The 21,350-nt window shown below is 65.8% G+C and overlaps 2 protein-coding genes across 5 annotated transcripts; one reads left to right on the forward strand and one right to left on the reverse strand.

The window, feature by feature from the left end:
- Positions 1–46: 46 nt before the first annotated feature.
- Positions 47–11,522, forward strand: RAP1GAP (RAP1 GTPase activating protein). Its single transcript, XM_087755740.1, is given in 22 exon segments — positions 47–139; positions 639–1,637; positions 1,723–1,770; positions 1,888–1,926; positions 2,034–2,219; positions 3,099–3,193; positions 3,271–3,349; positions 3,429–3,482; positions 3,585–3,668; positions 3,745–3,845; positions 3,926–4,055; positions 5,009–5,164; positions 5,251–5,322; positions 5,396–5,482; positions 7,590–7,727; positions 8,145–8,213; positions 8,309–8,418; positions 8,510–8,584; positions 10,998–11,091; positions 11,168–11,249; positions 11,329–11,340; positions 11,343–11,522. Coding segments are annotated over 20 exon segments (1,749 nt in total). The 5' UTR covers positions 47–139; positions 639–1,637; positions 1,723–1,731; the 3' UTR covers positions 11,390–11,522.
- A 1,946-nt stretch (positions 11,523–13,468) lies between these two features.
- On the reverse strand, positions 13,469–21,074 carry ALPL (alkaline phosphatase, biomineralization associated). 4 transcript variants are annotated; one of them, XM_087755748.1, is made up of 12 exons: positions 20,971–21,074; positions 19,457–19,549; positions 19,258–19,377; positions 18,467–18,582; positions 17,665–17,839; positions 17,403–17,578; positions 16,108–16,251; positions 15,878–15,947; positions 14,996–15,130; positions 14,462–14,653; positions 14,254–14,373; positions 13,469–14,150 (listed from the first exon to the last, which is right to left on the reverse strand). In XM_087755748.1, the coding sequence occupies exons 2-12, from the start codon at positions 19,512–19,514 to the stop codon at positions 13,894–13,896; spliced, it is 1,563 nt and encodes a 520-aa protein (XP_087611874.1). In that variant the 5' UTR covers positions 19,515–19,549; positions 20,971–21,074; the 3' UTR covers positions 13,469–13,893. The 4 variants fall into 4 exon arrangements, with proteins under 4 accessions (XP_087611874.1, XP_087611875.1, XP_087611876.1 ...); XM_087755749.1 differs by having other exon boundaries at positions 20,947–21,057; XM_087755750.1 differs by having other exon boundaries at positions 19,457–19,534; positions 20,971–21,041.
- Between the last annotated feature and the right edge of the window lie 276 nt (positions 21,075–21,350).

The following is a 21,350-nucleotide window of genomic DNA, read 5'->3' on the forward strand; positions in this document are numbered from 1 at the left end:
CCGCCCCGCCCCTCCCGCACGTGACGCGGCGCGGTGGCTGCGAGCGGCGGGGCCCCCGCTCCGCTCCGCTCCTCCGGTACCGGCTCCGCTCCGGCCCCGGCCCCGGCCCCGCTCCGGCCCCGGCCCCGCCGCCCCCCCGGTAAGTGCCGCGCCGCGGGGACCGGGAACCGGGGCCCCCCGGGAGAGACACCCCCCCCCCCCCGCCGGTGTCCCCCCCCCCGATGACCTTCAGCCGCTGCCGGTACCGGCAGCGCGGGGAGGGGGGGGGGGATCAGCCCCCCCCGTACCCCAACCCCCCTCCCCAAATACCTCCCCCATCAATTGCCCCCCAAACCTGCCCCCCGGCTACCCCAAAATCTGCCCCCCCCTCGGCCCCATCATCTGCCCCCCCAGGCCCAGTCCCCGCAATCTGCCCCCCCCGCCCCCACATTTGGGTCACCCCCCCGGTGCTCCCCCTCCCCGGGACTCCCCCCCACCCTTGGGTGCTGGGGGGGGCGATGGGGGAGCCCCCCCGGACCCCGCACAGCCCCACTGCCCGGCGGGGGCACGCTGCGGCCCGCGTTTGCACGGGGACGGGTCGCGTTTGCACGAGGGTCGTGTTTGCACGGGGACGGGTGACATTGTCGCATTTGCACCAGGGCCGCCTTCGCACGCCAGTCGTGTTTGCACGGGGACAGGTTTGCACCAGGGTCGTGCTTGCACAGGGATGGGTCGCCTTTGCACCAGGGTCGCCTTTGCACCAGGGTCGTGCTTGCACCAGGGTTGTGCTTGCACAGGGATGGGTCACACTCGCACCGGGGCTGTGCTTGCACGCAGCCGTGCTTGCACCAGGGCGGTGTTTGCACCAGGGTCGCGTTTGCACAGGGATGGGGTGCATTTGCACGAGGGTCTCTTTTGCACCAGGGGTGCGCTTGCACACGGTCGTGTTTGCACAGGGACAGGTCACATTTGCACCAGGGACGTGTTTGCACCACGGTTGTGTTTGTACAGGGACGGGGCTCGTTTGCACCAGGCTCGTGTCTGCACCAGCATCGCCTTTGCAGAGGGATGGGTCACATTTGCACGAGGGCCCCTTTTGCACGGGGGACACGCTTGCACGCTGATGTGTTTGCGCAGGGCCGGGGCGCGTTTGCACGAGCGTTCGTGCTTGCACGAGGCTCGCACGCGGCCGGGGTGTGTTTGCACGGCGGGCGGGGGGACCCATTTGCACCAGGCCGGGTTTGCACCGGGGCCGGTGTCACGTGTCCCCGCCGCGGGCGGTGCTCGGCGCTGCCGGTGCCCGGCGCTGTCCGTGGTGCTGCCCCGCGCGGCGCCACCTCCGGCCTGCAGGGGGCGCCCTTCGGGGTGGGGGGTGGGTGCGATGAGTTGGGGGGGCCTCAGCACCCCCAGGTAGTGACCCGGCACCCGCCGCTCCTGGCCCGCTGGCTGCTGGCAGCCGGCAAGGTGGTGCTTGGCTTGCTGCCATCAGTAGGCTTCAGGGGTAACGGCGCTGCCTGAGCGGGCAGGCGTCATGGCGAGGGGCTGTGGGGGAGCTCTCCTCTCCCCCAGGAAGCGCCATGGCCCCCCCCGGACCTCCCCGCGCCACCTAGACGTGTCTCCAGCTGGCACCGCCACCCCCTCGGCCACCCCACCCCGAGGTAAGCCCCCCCCCGGGTGCTCCCCACCCAAGGGTGCCCATCCCGAGGCGGGGTGACGGGCACCCACAGCCCCCCTCTCCCGCAGGGCAGCAGGATGGCCCAGCAGCGCCACGCCGTCCCCCCACCGCTCAAGGTAGGTGCCGCTGGGATGGGGGCACGCACCCAGCACCCATGGGTGCTAGCGTGGCCTTCACCCACCCCAGCACCCATGGGTGCTAACGTGGCCTTCACCCACCCCATTGTCTTGCAGACGGAGGAGGACTACATCCCCTACCCCAGCGTGCACGAGGTAGAGCGCCCGCTCCCCTCCGGAGATGGGTGCAAGGGCAGGCGAGCGGCTGGGTGGGTGGGTTGGTGGGTGGGTGGCCAGAGCACCCACCTCGGCTGTGGGTGCAGGTGCTGGGCCGGGAGGGGCCGTTCCCCCTCATCCTCCTGCCGCAGTTTGGGGGTTACTGGATCGAGGGCACCAACCACCAGCTGAGCGGGGCACCCGAGTCCCCCCCCACCCCAGCACCCAGCACCCGGGCGAGGCTTGAGGGCAACCACACGGCCAAGATCTACCGCAAGCACTTCTTGGGCAAGGTGAGGCCCTGTGGGTGCTCCAGGCGTGGGTGCTTGGGGTGGGTGGGTTCCCCAGGGGTGTGGGTGGGCATGGGGACCCCATAAACACGGGTGCTCATGTGTGTGGGTGCTCATGGACATGGGTGTGGGTATCTATGGGCATGGGAGACCCATGGGTATGGGTGCTCGTGGACCTGGGTGCCTCATGACATGGGTGATACATGGGTGTGGACATGTATGGGCATGGGTGCTCCATGGCATGGGTGCTCATGGACCTGGGTGCTCCATGGCCTGGGTGCTGATGCATATGGGTGCTCATGGACATGGATGCCCCGTGGTACAGGTGCTCAGGCACATGGGTGCCCCATGGGCATGGGTGTGCATGGGCATGTGGGCTCCTTAAGTATGGGTGCCCATGGGATGGGTGCTCAGGGACCTGGGTGACCCATGGCATGGGTGCTCATGGGCATGGGTGGCCCGTTGCATGTGCGCCTGTCAGTGTAGGTGCTCCATAGGTGGTGGTATCTGTGGGTGTGGGTGCTCATGGACATGGGTGCCCCATGGGGAGGGGTGGGCATGGGCACAGAGACCCCATAAACATGGGTGCTCATGTGTGTGGGTGCTCATGGACATGGGTGTGGGTATCTATGGGCATGGGAGACCCATGGGTATGGGTGCTCATGGACCTGGGTGCCCCATGGCACGGGTGCTTGTGGACATGGGTGTCCATGGGCATGGGGACCCTACCAGTGTCTGTAGGATGGGTGGCCCATGGGTGCCCCATAGGCATGGATGCTCATGGATATTGGTGCTCATGGGCATGGGTGCCCCATGGCATGGGTGCCTGCCAGCGAGAGCACCCATTGGCGCGGTCATGGGTGCTTGGCCCCCTCCCCGCAGGAGCACTTCAACTACTACTCCCTGGACCCGGCGCTGGGCCACCTCGTCTTCTCCCTCAAGTACGACGAGCAGGAGCACCTCCACCTGCTGCTGCGGTGAGCGGGGTGCCGGGGGCACCCATGGGTGCTGGCTGGGGGTAGGGAGCCACCCTGACCCCCGCCTCGCCCCACAGCACCCGCGCCCGCACCCTGCACGACGTGGTGCCCATCTCCTGCCTGGCCGAGTTCCCCAACGTGGTGCAGATGGCCAAGGTGGGTGCAACACCTCCGGCAGCACCCATGGGTGCCCCCCGCCCTGGGCCACCCATGGCATCACCCATCCTTCCCGCAGCTGGTGTGCGAGGACGTCAACGTGGATCGCTTCTACCCCGTGCTCTACCCCAAGGTGAACGGGGGGGGGGCGGGGGGGGAGAGGCATGGGCACCCATGGGTGGGGGGCACCCCGGGGTGCCCCCACCCAACCTCCGCCCCCTCCCGACCCCCGCAGGCATCCCGCCTCATCCTCGCCTTTGACGAGCACGTGCTCAGCAACCACTTCAAATTTGGGGTCATCTACCAAAAACTGGGGCAGGTATGGGGTGGGGTGGGTGGGGGTTGGGGTGGGGGGTCCCGGGTGGGTGCTGGCACCCATCCCCACCCCACCGCAGACCTCCGAGGAGGAGCTTTTCGGCACCACGGAGGAGAGCCCGGCGTTCACCGAATTCCTTGACGTCCTGGGTCAACGGGTGCAGCTGCGGGACTTCAAGGGGTGCGTGGCGGGGTGCTGGGGGGCGGGGGGGGGGCACCCATGGACCCCAGGTTCAGGGTGCCCGTCTCCCCTCCCCCCAGGTTTCGGGGGGGGCTGGACGTGACCCACGGGCAGACGGGCAGCGAGTCGGTCTACTGCCACTTCCGCGACAAGGAGATCATGTTCCACGTCTCCACCAAGCTGCCCTACACCGAGGGGGACGCCCAGCAGGTGGGGCACCCATGGGTGCTGGGGGCAACGCGTGGGTGCTCGGGGAATGGGGAGTGTAGGGCATCCTGGGGCGCGCCCGTGGGGTGGGAAGGCTGGCGGGGCACCTGTGGGTGCTGGAGGGCCTCTATGGGGTGCAAGGGCTAGCAGAGCACCCCGGGGTGCTGGGGGGTGTCCATGGGGTGCAGGGGCTCCTGGGGCACCCATGGGTGCTGGGGAGGTGTCTGTGGGGCACAGGGGATCCTTAGGCACCCATGGGTGCTGGGGGGCATCTATGGGATGCAAAAGCTCCAGGGGCACCCATGGGTGCTGGGGAGGTGTCTGTGGGGCACAGGGGATCCTGAGGCACCCATGGGTGCTGGGGGGCATCTATGGGATGCAGGGGCTAGCAGAGCACCCCGGGGTGCTGGGAGGGTGCCTATGGGATGCAAAACCTCCAGGGGCACCCATGGGTGCTGGGGAACACCTACGGAGTACAGCGTTTGCCACTCCCTTTGCCGCCCTGATGTGACCGCCCTCCTGTCCCCCGTGTCCCCCCTGTCCCCCTCATCCCCCATGTCCCCCCCTCCCCCATGTCCCCTGTGTCCTCCATGTCCCCCCTGTCCCCTGTGTCCCCCGTCCCCCTGTCCCCTGTGTCCCCCATGTCCCCTCTGTCCCCCGTGTCCCCTGTGTCCCCCCCATCCCCCATGTTCCCCCCGTCCCCTGTGTCCCCTGTGTCCCCCCGTCCCCCGTGTCCCTCATGTCCCCCTTGTCCCCCATGCCCCCCCTGTTCTCCCTGTCCCCCCATCCCCCGTGTCCCCCATGTCCCCCCCGTCCCCCATGTCCCCCGTGTCCCCCCTGTTCCCCCTGTCCCTCCCGTCCCCCCATCCCCCTCGTCCCCCCTGCCCCCCGTGCCCCCTGTGTCCCCCTCATCCCCCGTGTCCCCCCTGTCCCCCGTGTCCCCCCGGTCCCCGCAGCTGCAGCGGAAGCGTCACATCGGCAACGACATCGTGGCCGTCGTCTTCCAGGACGAGAACACCCCCTTCGTCCCCGACATGATCGCCTCCAACTTCCTCCACGCCTTCGTGGTGGTGCAGCTGGAGCGGGGCGCCTCCCAGGGCACCCTCTACAAGGTACCCCCGCGCCTCAGTTTCCCCATCCCCATGGGGTGCTGGGGGCAGCGGGGCGCCCCGTCACCCACCCTGCCCGCCCGCCGCAGGTCTCCGTCACCGCCCGTGACGATGTGCCCTTCTTTGGCCCGCCGCTGCCCGACCCCGCCGTCTTCAGGAAGGTGAGCGCCCATGGGTGCTGCTGGGGGGTGTCCCCGGGTGGCACCCACCCAGGGCTGCCCCTCGCCCCCGCAGGGCCCCGAGTTCCAGGAGTTCCTGCTGACGAAGCTCATCAACGCCGAGTACGCCTGCTACAAGGCCGAGAAGTTCGCCAAGCTGGAGGTGGGTGCAAACGTGGGTGCTGGGTGCTGAGCACGGGGTGCTGAGGGTGCTGGGATTCTGGGGGGGGTGCGCCTGCAAGGGGGCTGGGCATGGCGTGGGGCTGTGGGTGCCGTGGATGTGGGTGCTGTGCCTGCAATGGGGCTCTGCATGCTGTGGGTGCTGTGCATGCAGCAGTGCTGTGGGTGCTGTGGGTGTGGGTGCTGTGCCTGCAGTGGGGCTGTGCCTGCTGTGGGGCCCGTGGGTGCTGAGCACAACGTGGGTGATGTGGGTGCAATAGGGCTGTGGGTGCTGTGGGTGTGGGTGCCATGGACGTGGGGTGGTGCATGCCGTGGGTGCAGTGCATGCAATGGGGCTGTGGGTGCTGTGCCTGCAGCAGCACTGCAGGTGCTGTGCGTGCCATGGGTGCTGTTCCTGCAGCAGTGCCGTGGGTGCCGTGAGTGCCATGGGTGCTGCACGTGCGGCGGGGCTGTGTGTGTGGGTGCTGTGCACAATGTGGGGGCTGTGCACAATGTAGGGGCTGTGCACATGGGTGCCGTGTACACTGGGAGCTGCGCATGCCGTGGGTGCCGTGTACGCTGGGTGCTCTGTGTGTGGGTGCTATGGACGCTGGGTGCTGCTGTGCATGGGGGGGGACGTGCCTGCAGCAGTGCCTGTGTGTGGGTGTGTGGGTGCCATGCCTGCTGCGGGTGCTCTGTGCACCATCTGGATGCTGTGCATGGGCGGGAGGGAAGGCGTGCAGCATGCATGTGGGTGCTGCACGTTGTCTGGGTGCTGTGCATGTGGGTGCTGTGGCTGTGGGCGTGCTGCATGGGTGGGTGCTGTGCAGACTGGGTGCTGTGCATGGGGCGGACGGACCCATGCCTGCTGTGGGTGCTGTGTGTGGGTGCTGTGCACGTGGGTGCCACATACACTGGGTGCTGTGCATGTAGGGGAAGGCGTGTGTGCAGCAGTGGCATGCACGTGGGTGCTGCACACCGTGTGGGTGCTGTGCATGTGGGTGTGCTGTGTGGATGCTGTGCACACTGGGTGCTGTGCACGTGGGTGCCATGTTGCTGTGCATGATGTGGGTGCCGTGCACATGGGTGCCGTGGGTGCTGCGTGGGTGGGTGCCGTGCACACTGGGTGCCGTGCACGTGGGTGCCACGTACACAGGGTCCTGTGCATGGCAGCGAAGGCGTGTGTGCAGCAGTGGCACGCACGTGGGTGCTGCGTGCCATCTGGGTGCTGTGCACGTGGGTGCTGTGCACGTGGGTGCCACGTACACTGGGTGATGTGGGTGCTGTGCCTGCTGTGAGTGCTGCGTGTGTGGGTGCTGTGCACGTGGGTGCTGTGCATGGGCGGGGGGGCCATGCCTGCTGTGGGTGCTGTGCACATGGGTGCCCTGAGTGCTGTGTGTGGGTGCTGTGCATGCTGGGTGCTGTGCACGTGGGTGCCATGTTGCTGTGCATGATGTGGGTGCTGTGGGTGTGGGTGCTGCGTGGGTGGGTGCTGTGCACGTGGGTGCCACGTACGCTGGGTGCTGTGTGTGATGTGCCTGCTGTGAGTGCTGCGTGTGTGGGTGCTGTGCACGTGGGTGCTGTGCATGGGCGGGGGGGCCATGCCTGCTGTGGGTGCTGTGCACATGGGTGCCCTGAGTGCTGTGTGTGGGTGCTGTGCATGCTGGGTGCTGTGCACGTGGGTGCCATGTTGCTGTGCATGATGTGGGTGCTGTGGGTGTGGGTGCTGCGTGGGTGGGTGCTGTGCACGTGGGTGCCACGTACGCTGGGTGCTGTGTGTGATGTGGGTGCTGCGCATGCCGGGGGGGGAGGCACGCCTGCAGCAGTGGCATGCACGTGGGTGCTGCACGCCGTGTAGCTGCTGCGTGGGTGGGTGCTGTGCATGGGCTGGGGGGGGGGGGCACGCCTGCTGTGGGTGCCGTGCACACGGGTGCCGTGGGTGCTGCGCGTGTGGGTGCTGCGTACGCCGGGTGCTGTGCGGGATGCGGGTGCCGTGCACGCCGCGTGGGCTGTCCGTGGGTGGGCGGGGGGTCCGGCAGCGTGGGGTGGGGGGGTGCGGGGGTGGGGGTGCGGGGGTGCGTGGGTGGGTGGCAGCGGTTGCGGGTGCGCAGGAGCGGACGCGGGCGGCGCTGCTGGAGACGCTGCACGAGGAGCTGCAGGCCCGCAGCCAGGCCATGCTGGGGCTGGGCCCGGACGAGGAGCGCCCCGACAACGGCGCCGCCGCCCCGGGCTTCTTCGAGTCCTTCAAGGTGGGAACCGGGGCCGCCCCCCCCCCCGCCCGGCGGGAACCGGGCGCTGCCGGCGGGGCCCCGGGGCCGCCTGCGGGACTGCCCCGCCCCGAGACACGCCCACCGCCCGCCAGACCACGCCCACAGCCCAGCCAGTCCGCCGGCCCACGGGGAGACCCCGCCCCCAAAGCTCTCTAACCCCGCCCCCTCTATAAGCCACACCCCCATTCGGCGCGGAAACCCCGCCCTCTCTCAAGCCGCACCCCCTTCCGCCCGTCTCGCCCCGCCCCTTCTCGCCCCTCCCACGCCCGCCGGCCCCGCAGCCCCCGTTCACGGGCGCGGCCCCGCCCCTCCCGGGCCCTCCCGGGCCCCTCCAGTCCCCCCCGGCCCCCCCGGAGCCCCGGTGCCCCCGGGGCGGTGACGCGGTGCCGCCCCCAGTCGCTGCTGGTGCCCGGGAGCCGGCGGGGACGCCGCGGCAGCGCCATCGGGCTGGGCTCGGTGGAAGAGGTGGGTACCCCCGGCACGGACACGCTCCGCCCCGGTGCCCCCCCCCCCCCCCCGTCCCGGTCCCGTCCCGGTCCCCGGTTAACGGCGACCCGCAGGCGCTGCTGGTGCCCGGGAAGAGCCCGTCGAGGCGGCGGCCAGGCCCGCTCGGCTCCCGCCGCTCCAGCGCTATCGGCATCGAGAGCATCCAGGAGGCGCCGGGCGGCAGGTGAGCGCCGGTGCCGGGAGGGGGGGGCTGGCCCCGGCCCCTGTCCCCTCCCGGTGTCACCTCACCGCCCGCCGCCTCGCCCCCGCCCCAGGGACGGCCCCGCCGCCGCCCCCGAGGGCGCCTGCTCCGCACACAGCTCCCCCGAGAGCCGCCGGCACCCCGACAGGTTCCGCACCGGCACCGGGACGGGGGGGCGCTGGGACAGGGTGACACGGGGACTGGGTGACATGGGGACTGGGGGGCACTGGGACAGGGGGACACTGGGACAGGGTGACACGGGGACTGGGTGACATGGGGACTGGGGGGCACTGGGACAGGGGGACACTGGGACAGGGTGACATGGGGACTGGGTGACATGGGGACTGGGGGGCACTGGGACAGGGGGACACTGGGACAGGGTGACATGGGGACAGGTGACATGGGGACTGGGGTTCATGGGGACAGGTGACATGGGGACTGGGTGACATGGGGACTGGGGGGCACTGGGACAGGGGGACACTGGGACAGGGTGACACGGGGACTGGGTGACATGGGGACTGGGGGGCACTGGGACAGGGGGACACTGGGACAGGGTGACATGGGGACTGGGTGACATGGGGACTGGGGGGCACTGGGACAGGGGGACACTGGGACAGGGTGACATGGGGACTGGGGGGCACTGGGATGGGGCAGCGCAAGGATGAGGTGGCACTGGGACAGGGTGACATTGGGGTGACACAGGGACTGGAGGGCACCAGGATGGGGTGACACCGGGATGGGGTGACACGGGGACTGGGGGGCACTGGGACAGGGGGACACTGGGACAGGGTGACATGGGGACTGGGTGACATGGGGACTGGGGGGCAGTGGGACAGGGGGACACGGGGACAGGGTGACATGGGGACTGGGGGGCATGGGGACAGGTGACATGGGGACTGGGTGACATGGGGACTGGGGGGCACTGGGATGGGGCAGCACAAGGATGGGGTGGCACTGGGACAGGGTGACATTGGGGTGACACAGGGACTGGAGGGCACCAGGATGGGGTGACACCGGGATGGGGTGACACGGGGACTGGGGGGCACTGGGACAGGGGGGCACTGGGGCAGGGTGACATGGGGACTGGGGGGCACTGGGACAGGGGGGCAGTGGGACAGGGTGACATGGGGACAGGGTGACATGGGGACTGGGGGGCACTGGGATGGGGCAGCGCAAGGATGGGGTGGCACCAGGATGGGGTGACATCAGGGTGACACGGGGACTGGAGGGCACAGGGTGGCACCAGGATGGGGTGGCACAAGGATGGGGTGGCACAGGGATGGGGTGATGTAGGGACAGGGTGACATGTGGAGTGGAGGGCACTGGGATGGGGCAGCACAAGGATGGGGTGGCACAGGGATGGGGTGACATGGGGACTGGAGGGCATTGGGATGATGTGGCAAGGGGACAGGGTGGCACTGGGATAGGGTGGCACTGGGACAGGGTGGCACTGGGACAGGGTGACATGAATGGAGGGCACTGGGATGGGGCAGTGGCACCGGGATGGGGTGACATGGGGATCGGAGGGCACTGGGATGATGTGGCAAGGGGACAGGGTGGCACTGGGATGGGGTGACATGGGGACGGGGTGACATGGGGACTGGAGAGCACTGGGATGGGGCAGCACGTGGACAGGGCGGCACAGGGATGCAATGGGACAGGGTGACGCTGGGATGGGATGACACCGGGAAAGGTGGCACCAGGATGGGTGGCACGGGGCGACTTGGGGACAGGGACGGGGTGGCACAGGGACAGGAACCTCATGGCACAGTGACTGTGTCATGGAGACAAGGTAGCAGGGGGATGCAGGGGGGTGGCACAGGGACAGGGTGGCACCTGGGTGGCCTGGGCACGGGGTGGCACGGGGCGGGGGTGGCTTGGGGTTAGGGTGGCATGGAGGTGGGGTGGCACAGGGGTGGGTGGCACGGAGACAGGTTGGTGTGGTGACAAGGGACATGGGGATGGGGTGGCACGGGGCTGGGACATCACAGGGTGGAATGGCCTGGGGACAGAGTGGCACAAGGGTGGGACATCCCAGGGATGGGGTGGCGTGGGGACAGGGGTGGCGTGGGGACAGGGATGGCGTGGGGACGGGTTGTCACAGGGATGGGACATCCCAGGGATGAGGTGGCGTGGGGACAGGGATGGTGTGGGGACGGGGTGTCACAGGGATGGGACATCCCAGGGATGGCATGGCATGGGGACAGGGTGTCACAGGGATGGGATGGCGTGGGGATGGGATGGCGTGGGGATGGGATGGCACGGGGATGGGGTGACATAGGGATGGGGTGGCACAGGGATGGGACATCCCAGGGATGGGGTGGTATGGGGACAGAGTGGCACAGGGATGGGATGGCATGGGGACGGGGTGGCACAGGGATGGGACATCCCAGGGATGGGACGGCGTGGGGACAGGGTGGCCCAAGGGTGGGACATCCCAGGGACGGCGCGGCGTGGGGACAGGGTGTCGCAGGGACAGTGCGGCGTCGCGGCGGGCCATGGCGGTGGCCACGTGGCGCGGTGCCAGCCCGTCCCTGGCTTTGGGGCCTGTCCCTTGGCAGGGCCGAGAAGCCGGAGCCACCAGATTTCTCCCGCTCCTCCTCCAGCGCCAGCAGCTTCGGCAGCGCCGCCGAGGAGCCCAGCGAGCCGGGCAGGGTACGGGGCGCCAAGGGGGGATGCTGGGTGCTGGGGGGGGGGCAGCACCCCTTTGACCCCCCCTCTGCACCCTTAGGAGAACCGCTCGCCCTCGGGGACCCACCGCGACGCCTTCACCGATGCCCCCTGGCCGGATGACCCCCCCGGTAGCCCGCCAGGTAGCCCATCACCGGGGCGTCAGGCCGCCGCGGGGCTGGGGGACCCCCCGGGGTGCTCATGGCCCCCCCTTTCCCCCAGGCCGCCGGCCCCCCGACCCCCCTGCCCCGAGATCAAAATCCAGCTGGAGCGGCCCCCATAACCCGGTGAGGCTGTGCCCCCCCCAGTGCACCCCGAGATGGGGGCACCCATACTGGGGTGCCCCCACTGACGTCCCTCCACACAGGGCTCATAGTCACCCCCCCAGCCGGGGGGGGGTCACCGCTTCGCTCCCCCCTCCATGTGCCACCCCCCCGTGCCAGGAGCCAAAGCCATCGTCCCCGGTGCAGGATTTGGGGGGACCCTCCCCAAAAATGGGGGTGTCCCCCCCCCAGACAATCTCCGTCACCCCAAATACCCCGGGGGGGGACACACACCACGAAGGGCCCCCCTCCGCCGTGACCCCAGGCCACACAGGGGGGCTCCCCCAAAATGAAGAGCGGGTCCAACCTGAGCATCCCCCCCCCAAAAAAAGGGGGGGCTCAAACCCAAAGGGGGGCTCCCCCTGTCCCCCCCCCCTTTTATTTTAAGGGAAAAAAGCTCCGGAACGGGTCGGATGCTGGAATTTTGGGGGGTGGGGGGATTATTTTTTCAAGCCCCCCCAAATCGTGTTTGTGTTTCCCGTGAGTCCTGTATAAAATAAAGGTTTATTTATCGCTATGGCTGGGGGGGGTCCCCGATATCGGGGGGGGGGGGGGGCCAAAACCCCAGGGGGCTGATGCTCCATGTGGTCTTAAAAACACCCCAAATCCGCCCATTTTGGGGGCCATTTACCCAAATTTTGGGGCCATTTACCCAGATTCTGGGGCTTTTGCGGCAGCCAGGCTGAGCAAAGCCTTGCTTTGATTTTTTCACTAGTTTTGGGGGGCTGTGGGTACCCCAAATTGTGGCGGGCAATGCCTTCACCCCCCAAAAAGAAAAACCCCTTTTTTTCGGCTCTGGTGGCCAACCCGGCGTCGGGAGCGGCATTTGGCCGGCAGCCCCGGCGGCCACCGGCTTCGCGCCAACTCCCCGGCCAAGAAAACGCGGTTCCCCCCCCTCCCCGAACCCCCCAAAACCGCGAAGCACCCCGGGACCGGTTAAACATAGCTCGGTACCGCCTGGTTTCTGAGAAGCCCCAGTGCCAGGGGTTGGGGCGCGGGTGGGGGGTGCCAGCGATGCTGGGGGTGCCAGCATGGGTGCAAAGGGTGCTGAGCAAAGTGGGGGTGTTGCAGCCCCCCTAAATCTGGCGCCGCTCGGGTCACCGCCTTCGCCCGCTCCAAAGTTTGCTGGTTAATAAGAAACCAGAGCAGAGATTTATTTATAAAGCTGGTAAATAAATAAAAAGGGGGGGGGCAGGATTGGAGGGGCCCGGTGGGATTTTGGGGGTGCTCAGGGGTTGCTCGGGTGTTGCAAATGCACGCTGCAGCAGGGGGGTGTCAGGGGGCTGCTCGTACACAGAATTTGCAGGGGCAGGGCAGCGTTTGCACGTGCACGGTGGGCATTTTGCACGTGCAAGGTACCGCGTGCACGGTGACTTTTGCACGTGCACAGTGATATTTGCATGTGCACGGTGGCATTTGCTGAGTCAGGGCCGCGTTTGCACGTGCACGGTGGTATTTGCACGTGCAAGGCACTGTTTGCACATGCATGGTGACATTTGCACGTGCAAGGCGCTGTTTGCACATGCACGGTCACTTTTGCACATGCATGGTGACATTTGCACGTGCAAGGCACTGTTTGCACATGCACGGTCACTTTTGCACACGCACGGTGACATTTGCACGTGCAAGGCACTGTTTGCACATGCACGGTCACTTTTGCACACGCATGGTGACATTTGCACGTGCAAGGCTCCTTGTGCTCAGCCCAGGCAGCATTTGCGTGTGCACGGTGGCATTTGCACACCCAGAGCACGTTTTGCACACCCAGGGCCCCTCGCAGGTGCTACCGCAGGCCTCAATCCCCCCTCCCCCCTTGCAAGCTGCAAAAGCCCCTCCCCTAATTACCTCCCACCCTAATTACCCTCCCTAATTACCAAACCCTAACGAAGGGGCGGGCCCCGGCGGGTGCCCCCCCCCTTAAATCCCCCCTCCCTGCAATGCTGAGCCCTGCACCCACCCCGACTCCCTCCCCCCAGGCAGCAAATTGCCCTAAACCGAAGGATTTTAAAGCAAAATAAATCACCCAGGAGGCAAAAGACCAGGTTTTAGGGACAAATTAACCCGGTGAGTTAATTTTTTTTTCCCCGTCTTCGTGTGGTTTCAGGGTACCCACACATGTGATGAGTTGGGTGCCCGGGTCAGTCCTTAGCCAAGGGGCCCGGGAGGCATTTTGGGACCCAGCCCCATCGCGTTTTTGCTGAAAGAAGGGGGTTTTATCCGCCGAGGCTCCGGCTCCCATCCCAAATCCCACAGCGGGTTCGGGATGGGGCAGGCAACGATGCAAATTACAGGGGAAGGAACCGTGTATTTACAGAGGCAGCTCCCAGCACGAAACCGCCGGTGGCTGCTTTTGCTCCGCTGAGTCTTTCTTTTTTTCTCCCTCTTTCCCGGGCGCTGCTATCCAAAAAAAAAAGGAGGGGAGGAATTAAAAATAAATCCCCCTCCGTGGTTTGCAAGAGGCGCTTTAGCAGAGGAGGAAGAGGAGGGCGAGGAGGGGCAGGAGGACAGAGGCGGCGGCAGCAGGGCGGCCGGCGGCGTTGCAGTGGGCTCGGTTGGAGCCGATGCAGGCGGCGTAAGCCATGGCGTGGGGGATGTAATTTTGCTCGTGGACCCCGTGGAGGAGGTGGGCCATGGGGCCGCGGGCGAAAACAGCCACGTCCTCGCCGCCGTGGGTCTCCTGGCGCAGCGGCACGGCCGATTGCGCCTGGTAGTTGGCGTGCGCTGGGGCAAAAAAAAAGCCACAAATAAGCATAATTTTGTAAAAAGTACTGATTTTAACCGTGCAGTAATAATTTCAGGGGGGTTTGCCCCAAAATGTACTCACCAAAATCCACGGCGGAGACGTTTTCTCGCTCGCCTGCCACGATTTTATAGCCGGGGCCGTTGCCGTAGAGGATGGAGGTGAAGGGTTTGCGGTCCACGTCGCTCTGCATCGGGGCCAGACCTGGCGGTGGTGACGCCGTCAGCAGGACGGGGACATCCCCAGGGGGTGTTGTGTCCCCCCCCCCCGCCATGGCATGGCCGGGACTCACCGAAAATGGGGTTCCCGCGAGGGGTGTAGCCGCCGAAGGTGAAGACGTGCGAGTGGTCGGCGGTGACGACGCTGAGGGTGTCCTGGGGCGAGGTGAGGCGAGTGGCCAGCCCGATGGCCCGGTCCAGCTCCACCGCCTCGTGCAGCGCCTGCTTCGCCTTCCCCTCGTGGTGCCCGTGGTCGATCCGGCCCCCTGTGGTCCCCGGCACCGCTCGGCATCGCCCTCCGCAGCCCCCCAGCACCCTCCGTTCCCCCCCCCCCGGCTTTGCTTCTCCCCATGCATCCCCATCGCCCCCCTTGCACCCCAATCGCCCTTCTCCCCCCGTGAGGCCCCCATCACCCCCTTTAGCTCCCCCTTTTTGCATCCCCCAACTCTTTTGCCCTTTGCAGCCCCCCTTTATTCCCTCATCCCCCTCTTTATCCCCCCTTATCCCCCATGACCCCTCCTTACCCCCCTTTTTGCATCCCCCATCCCCCTCCTCACTCCTCCTTTGCACCCCTCATACCCACCCCCCACCCCCCTTTTCTCCCCCACCTTCAACCAGGAGGAAAAACCCCCGGGGATTTTTCTGGAGCATCCTGATGGCCACAGCCACCATCTCGGTGAGGGACGGATCCGTCTCGTTATTCCTATCCAGCTCGTACACCATGTCACCCGGCTCGAAGAGGCCTGGGGACAGTGACACTGCTGGGGACGTCCTTCCCCCACCAAAAAACCCAACAAACCAAAGGGGCCCAATCCAGCCCCGCCACCTGCTTCTTGTGCTGGTTCAAGCGTTTCACCCGCCACCGGATCCAGGGTGATTAGATAGGAGCCGTGGGGATGCTCCCAGCCCTTCCTTCCTCCGGCCCGGCCAGATCCTGCAGCCCAGCTGGGCTGGAGAATTGCAGCCAAACAAAGTTGCATCCCCAGGGGGTGAAAATTACATCCCTGGGGGGGAGTGGCAGCATCCCTTTGGGGTACCAGCATCCCTTTGGGGTACCAGCCTCCCTGGGGGGGAGTGGTAGCATCCCTTGGGGGTACCAGCATCCCTGGGGGTGGGTAGCTGCATCCCTTGGGGGGACACCACCATCCCTTCAGGGTACCAGCATCCCTGGGGGAGGTACCAGCATCCCTTTGGGGTACCAGCCTCCCTGGGGGGGAGTGGCAGCATCCCTTCGGGGTACCAGCATCCCCAGAGGAGTCGCAGCATCCCTGGGGGGGGTATCAGCATCCCTTGGGGGTACCCTTGGAGGTACCAGCATCCCTGGGGGCGGGTAGCAGCATCCCTTGGGGGGACACCACCATCCCTTCAGGGTAGCAGCATCCCCAGGGGGTAACTGGCCACTGCAGCTGCCCCAGCACCCTGGGACACGGGCCAGGGGTCCCCCAAAGCACCCGGTTGAGGCCGGGGCACCCTTGGGTGCCGGGACTCACCCAGGAGGAAGTCGACGCGGCTGAGGTTGAGCGCCAGCAGGTCCCGCCGGTGCCACACATACTTGGCGACCTGGGGACAGGCAGGTTGTCACCTCCCTATCACCTCTGCCACCCCCAGGGCTGCTTTATACCCCGCTCCCCAAAATATTCCCCCCACCCTGGGAATGGCTTTGTAAGGTGACCGTGGGGTGATGTGTGTGTGTGTGTGTCCCAAAAAAAGTCCTTGTCACCTTGCCGGGGGGCTTGGCGTCGTGCCACGCCTGGACGAGGTCCCTGCGGTCCAGGCGGGTCCCCCGATGCTTGTCCTCATGGGGATACTCCACGTCACTGGCGTTTTTGGGGAACATATATTTTCGCCCACCGCCCAAGATCACCTGCGAAAGGGGGGGAAAATGCATTTTAAAAATGATTTTTCATTAGTTTTTAATTTTTTCCCCCCAGTTTGGGTTTAATGGGGGGGGAAACCCGACGAGGCGGAGCGGGATGTCCAGGAAAACCCTGGCGTTGCGCAAAAATGCAGGCGAAAACACCCGAGGAATTTCACCTCGCTCGAAATAACCCTGAATCTCATCCTATGAATTCAAACCCAGGACAAAAATAACCATTTCCAGCAGCAAATCTGGCCTTTTTCTTCATTTTTTTTTCGCGTCTGTGGGAGGGATGCTCCGCATCGGGGTCCCCGTGTGAACCCGTCGGGACGGAGCCCCATCCCGCAGCTCTCGCTGTTTGCTTTGGAGCCCGATGTATTTGCGCTCCGTTATTTATAACCGAGCAGAGATTTTTTTTCTTTTTTTTTTTTTTATTCCCCCCCTTTCTCTGGGCAGAGAGGTGAATTATAAAGCTGCATAACACCACCGCCAAAATTATTAAGCGAAAAAAAGGGAAAAAAAAATGTCTTTTCCCCACTATATAATTATTTCCAGCCTGGGACAGAGTTAAAATTATATTAAAGGGAAAAAAAAACAGAAGAAGAGGCTATTAAAGAGCTAAATAACAGGCTGAAATGTTTTGCTTTGGGGCTATTTTGAAGGACAGAAGAGTATTTATTTACAGGGCTGAATTTCTGCGTAAATCCGCAGCAAGGGGCAGAACCGGGGGGAAAATGGAGGGGTTTGGGTATGGGCGGGAGGAGGGGGCTCAGCGGGATTTGGGGGGCTGCTCCTGTACGTGCTTGTGGTCCCAGCCCTACGTCTGGTGGGGGTCCTGGTCCCACAGCCACCCGGCAGTCCTGGTAGCCCACCCATGCGTGGTCCTGGTCCCGCATCTGCTGGGGGTTCTGGCTCTGCGCCCATGGGTGGTCCTGGTCCCACATCTGCTGGGGGTCCCAGCCCTGCATCCATCAGTGGTCCCAGTCCAACATCTCCTGGGGATCCTGACTCTTCACCCACTGGTGGTCCCAGCCCTGCACCCATGGGTGGTCCTGGTCCCACCCCTACCCGTGGCCCCGTCCTCATCCCTGGGTGGTCCTGTTCCCGTCCCCCGTGGCCCCAGCCCACGTCCCCCGTGGCCCCGTCCCCATCCTTACCTCGATGTCGGGGATGTTCTCCACCAGCTGCCGGGCGATGTCCTTGCAGCCGCCCTCCAGCGCATCCGGGGGCATCTCTCCATCCGAGTACCAGTCGCGGTTGGCGGAGTGGGCGTAGGCAGCGCTGGGCGTTGCGTGGGTCACCCGCGTGGTGGTGACGATGCCCACCGCCTTGCCTGCACCACGAATTCAGGGGGCAACGGTGGGAACACCCCCAAAAGCCACTGCTTTACCCCCAGCCCAGCACCCACCAGCCCCTCACCTCCATCCTTGGCCCAGCGGAGGATGGAGGTCACCTCCTGGCCCTTGGTGGTGTTGCAGCGGTCGCGGGTGACGCCGGCGCTGACGCCCACCGTCCCCTCGTTGGCTTTGACGCCGCAGAGGTAGGCGGTGGCCGTGCCCGCGCTGTCGGGCACCTGCGCGTTGGTGTTGTAGGTCTGGGGGGGGGTAGATAAATAAATCACCGCTATCCTCATCGTCATCACCGTCGCCACCGCTACCGTCACCGTCATTGTCATCATCGTCACCACCACCACCATCATCATCACCACCATCGTCCTCACCCTGGAGCTCCCCTCCCCGTGCTGTTTGGCCGCACCGGACCCCCATCCCGCCTGTGCAACCCCTCTTTTGCCCCTTGCCCCCCACGACGTGGGTGCACATCACCCCCTCGCTGCATTTTGATGCTTTTAGCCTTTTTCCAGCCCGTTTTTAGGCAGGGAGAGAGCAGCCGCTGCCGCAAGCATCCCTCGCTCGGGAGGCAGCCGGGGAGCAGCCGGGATTTCCAATTTAATAAATAAATAAAAAAAAAAAAAGCCTTTTGTTCAGCAAAATGACCCCAGGAGAAGCAGGGGGGGCCCACGGCTTCCCACGGCCGGGCGGCCTCATCCCGCCCCCCCTCCCCGTTCCCACGGGCCGGACCCTGGCACGGCGAGCGGGCACCGGAGCCAGCTCCCTTCGCCCGCCCCTGACCTAATTTCGGCACCCGGTCGATGCCGCCCGCCCGCCCGCCCGTGACCTCGCGGTGGGTGTCGCGGCCCCCGGCGGCGTCCCGGGGGGCTCACCTTGGCCAAGGCGACGTAGGGGAACTTGTCCATCTCCAGCAGGCTCTCCTCGCCCTTGCGGTTCTGCAGCTGCCCTTTGAGGATGCGGGCGGCCGTGACGGTGGAGACGCCCATGCCTGCCAGGCCACCCGTCAGCTCGCCGCCGAGGACGGGCCAGCTCGCCGCACGGGTGCCGCGCAACGCCGGCGGGCACTCGATTTATCCCAGCGCCCAATGTGTTGCGAACCCAGTTTATCCCAGCAGCCGGTTTATTGCAAACTGAGTTTGTTGCAGTACCCGGTTTATCCCAGCACCCAGTTTATCACGAACCCAATCTATTGCAAACCCAATTTATTGCAGCACCCACTTTATTGCAAATGGATTCATTGCAGCACCCAGTTCATTGCAAACCCAGTTTATCCCAGCACCCAACTTACTGCAAACCCAATTTTCGCAGCACCCCATTTATCGCAAGCCCAGTTTAGTGCAGCACCCAATTTATCCCAGAATCCAGTTTATTGCAAACCCAGTTTATCGCAGCACCCAATTTTTTGCAAATCCAGTTCATTGCAGCACCCAATTTTTTGCAAATCCAGTTCATTGCAGCACCCAGTTTATCACAAACCCAGTTTATCCCAGCACTCAACTTATTGCAAACCCAGTTTATCCCAGCACCCAACTTATCGCAAACCCACTTTATCGCAGCACCCGCCTTATCGTGACACCCCATTTTATTTGCACGCCCAGTTTACCACAGCACCCACTTTGCGGCGGCCCCCGCTCCCCCGCCCCGGGGCGGGTGCCCCTCTCACCGTCGCCCAGGAAGAGGATGAGGTTCTTGGCCACGTTCTGGTTGAGGCGCTGGAGCCGCAGGGCGGCCCGCAGGGTCTCCTGCGCCTGCCCCCGCCAGTACTCGGGGTCCTTCTCCCTCTCTGCGGGGGGGAAACCGGGCTCCATAGCACCCAACAGCACCCATTTTTGGGGTGCAGCCCCTCCCCAAACCTCACCTACCGGGGACCAGCGATGCAGAGCAGAGCGGGGCGAGGAGGATGAGGAGGAGAGCCTTCATCCTGCGGCGCTGAGCAGGTGCTGGAGAGGAGAGAGCTGAGGGGGCGGGGCACCCGCTCCGTGCCTCAGTTTCCCCACTGGGACCTTCGCCCCGGGGCTCGGCCAAGCGAGGACGGGAGCGAAATGTCCCTTCCCTGCGTGGTCACCGATGTGACCCCCTGGGGACGTGGCCAGCTCCCCCCCCCGCCACTGGTCCCGCGGGGCGTCACCTCACTGGCACCAACCCGGGGCTGGGGGACGGTGGCATGGCCCTCGTGCACGTGGCACAGCAGGGTCCCCATCACGTGGCTGGGTCCCCGTTGCGTGTCCCTGTCCCCATTGCACGGCCATGTCCCCATCATGGCTGGGTCCCCATTGCATGGCCGTGTCCCTATAGCATGTCCCTGTCCCCATCACGTGTCCCTGTCCCCGCTGCACACCCGTGTCCCATCACATGTGTGTCCCCATCCCATGTCTGTGTCCCTACCCTGTGCCCGTGTCCCCACCGCGTGTCTGCGTCCCCATCGTGCGTCCCCATCTCGTGCCCATGTCCCCGTTGCGTGGCTGCATCTCCATCGCACACCCATGTCCCCATCAGACACCCGTGTCCCCATCGCACACCCGTGTCCCCATCGCATGTGCACATCCCCATCGCGTGCCCACGCCCCTGTTGCACGTCTGTCCCCGTTGCACGCCCATGTCCCCACCACATGCCCGTGTCCCTATCACAAGTCCACGTCCTTGCTGTATGTCCGTGTCCCCGTTGCGTGTCTGTGTCCCTGTTGCACACCCATGTCCCCATCGCATGCCCGTGTCCCCATCGCACGTCTGTGTCCCCACCACACGCCCACTTCCCTGTGACCCACCCATGTCCCTATCGCACGCCCGTGGTGTCCCTGTTGCACACCCCATCACCTGCCCAGGTCCCCATCACACGCCCGTATCCCCATCGCACGCCCGTGTCCCTGTCACAAACCCAGGTCCCCATCGCACACCCGTGTCCCCATTGCACACCCAGGTCCCCATCGCACACCCAGGTCCCTGTCACAAACCCAGGTCCCCGTCGCACACCCAGGTCCCCATCGCACACCCGTGTCCCCGTCACACACCCAGGTCCCCATCAGACACCCGTGTCCCGTCACACACCCAGGTCCCCATCGCACGCCTGTGTCCCCATCACACACCCAGGTCCCCATCACACACCCAGGTCCCTGTTGCACACCTGTGTCCCCACCACATGCCCGTGTCCCTGTTGCACACTTGTGTCCCCATTGCACCCCCGTGTCCCCGTGCCCACCCGTGTCCCCATCGCACGCTTGTGTCCCTCTTGCACCCCCGTGTCCCCACCGCACCCCCGTGTCCCCGCTGCCCCCCCGTGTCCCCATCGCACCCCCCGCTCCCGGGGCCCCCCCCGCTCCCCGGGGGTGGCAGCGGTGGCCCCGGGGGGTCCTTACCGCGGGGGGGGGGCACCCACGTACCCGCACAAACTTGGGTCCCGACACCCACGTCCCTCCTGGGCGGCGGGAGGAGGCCGGGCCGGGGGGACAGCGAGCCCTTAAATCCCCCCGCACCCGGCCTTCGCCTCCTCCTCCTCCTCCTCCTCCCCTTCCTCCACCCTCCCCCCGCCGCCAGCACGGGGCGGGGGGGGGGGGGAGAAAAGGCAACAAATTGGGCTTACTGGTGCCCTCTGCCGGGTTGGACTGGGAGGACTGGGAGGACTGGGGTGCACCCGAGCCTGGCTGTGGGTGCTGAGCACCCCCCCGCCAGGCAGGGGGGGGAAGTGGGGTGCACCCCCGGGGGGGTAGATGTGCGTTGTGCCGGATTTTCCATTATTTTCACCCCAAAACGCGCCAGCGAC

Source organism: Nipponia nippon, unplaced genomic scaffold, assembly GCF_047370975.1.
Source record: "Nipponia nippon isolate SJK-2023a ecotype South Korea unplaced genomic scaffold, ASM4737097v1 scaffold_19, whole genome shotgun sequence".
Taxonomy (NCBI): domain Eukaryota; kingdom Metazoa; phylum Chordata; class Aves; order Pelecaniformes; family Threskiornithidae; genus Nipponia; species Nipponia nippon.

Excerpts from the sequence above, each read along its gene's own strand:
- ALPL (XM_087755748.1), bottom strand. The coding sequence starts at position 19,514 with ATGAAGGCTCTCCTCCTCATCCTCCTCGCCCCGCTCTGCTCTGCATCG. Across the intron at positions 16,252-17,402 it reads AGAACATCCCCGACATCGAG|GTGATCTTGGGCGGTGGGCG; the intron begins GTAAGGATGGGG and ends CCCCTTTCGCAG. Across the intron at positions 15,948-16,107 it reads ACGCCAAGCCCCCCGGCAAG|GTCGCCAAGTATGTGTGGCA; the intron begins GTGACAAGGACT and ends GCCTGTCCCCAG.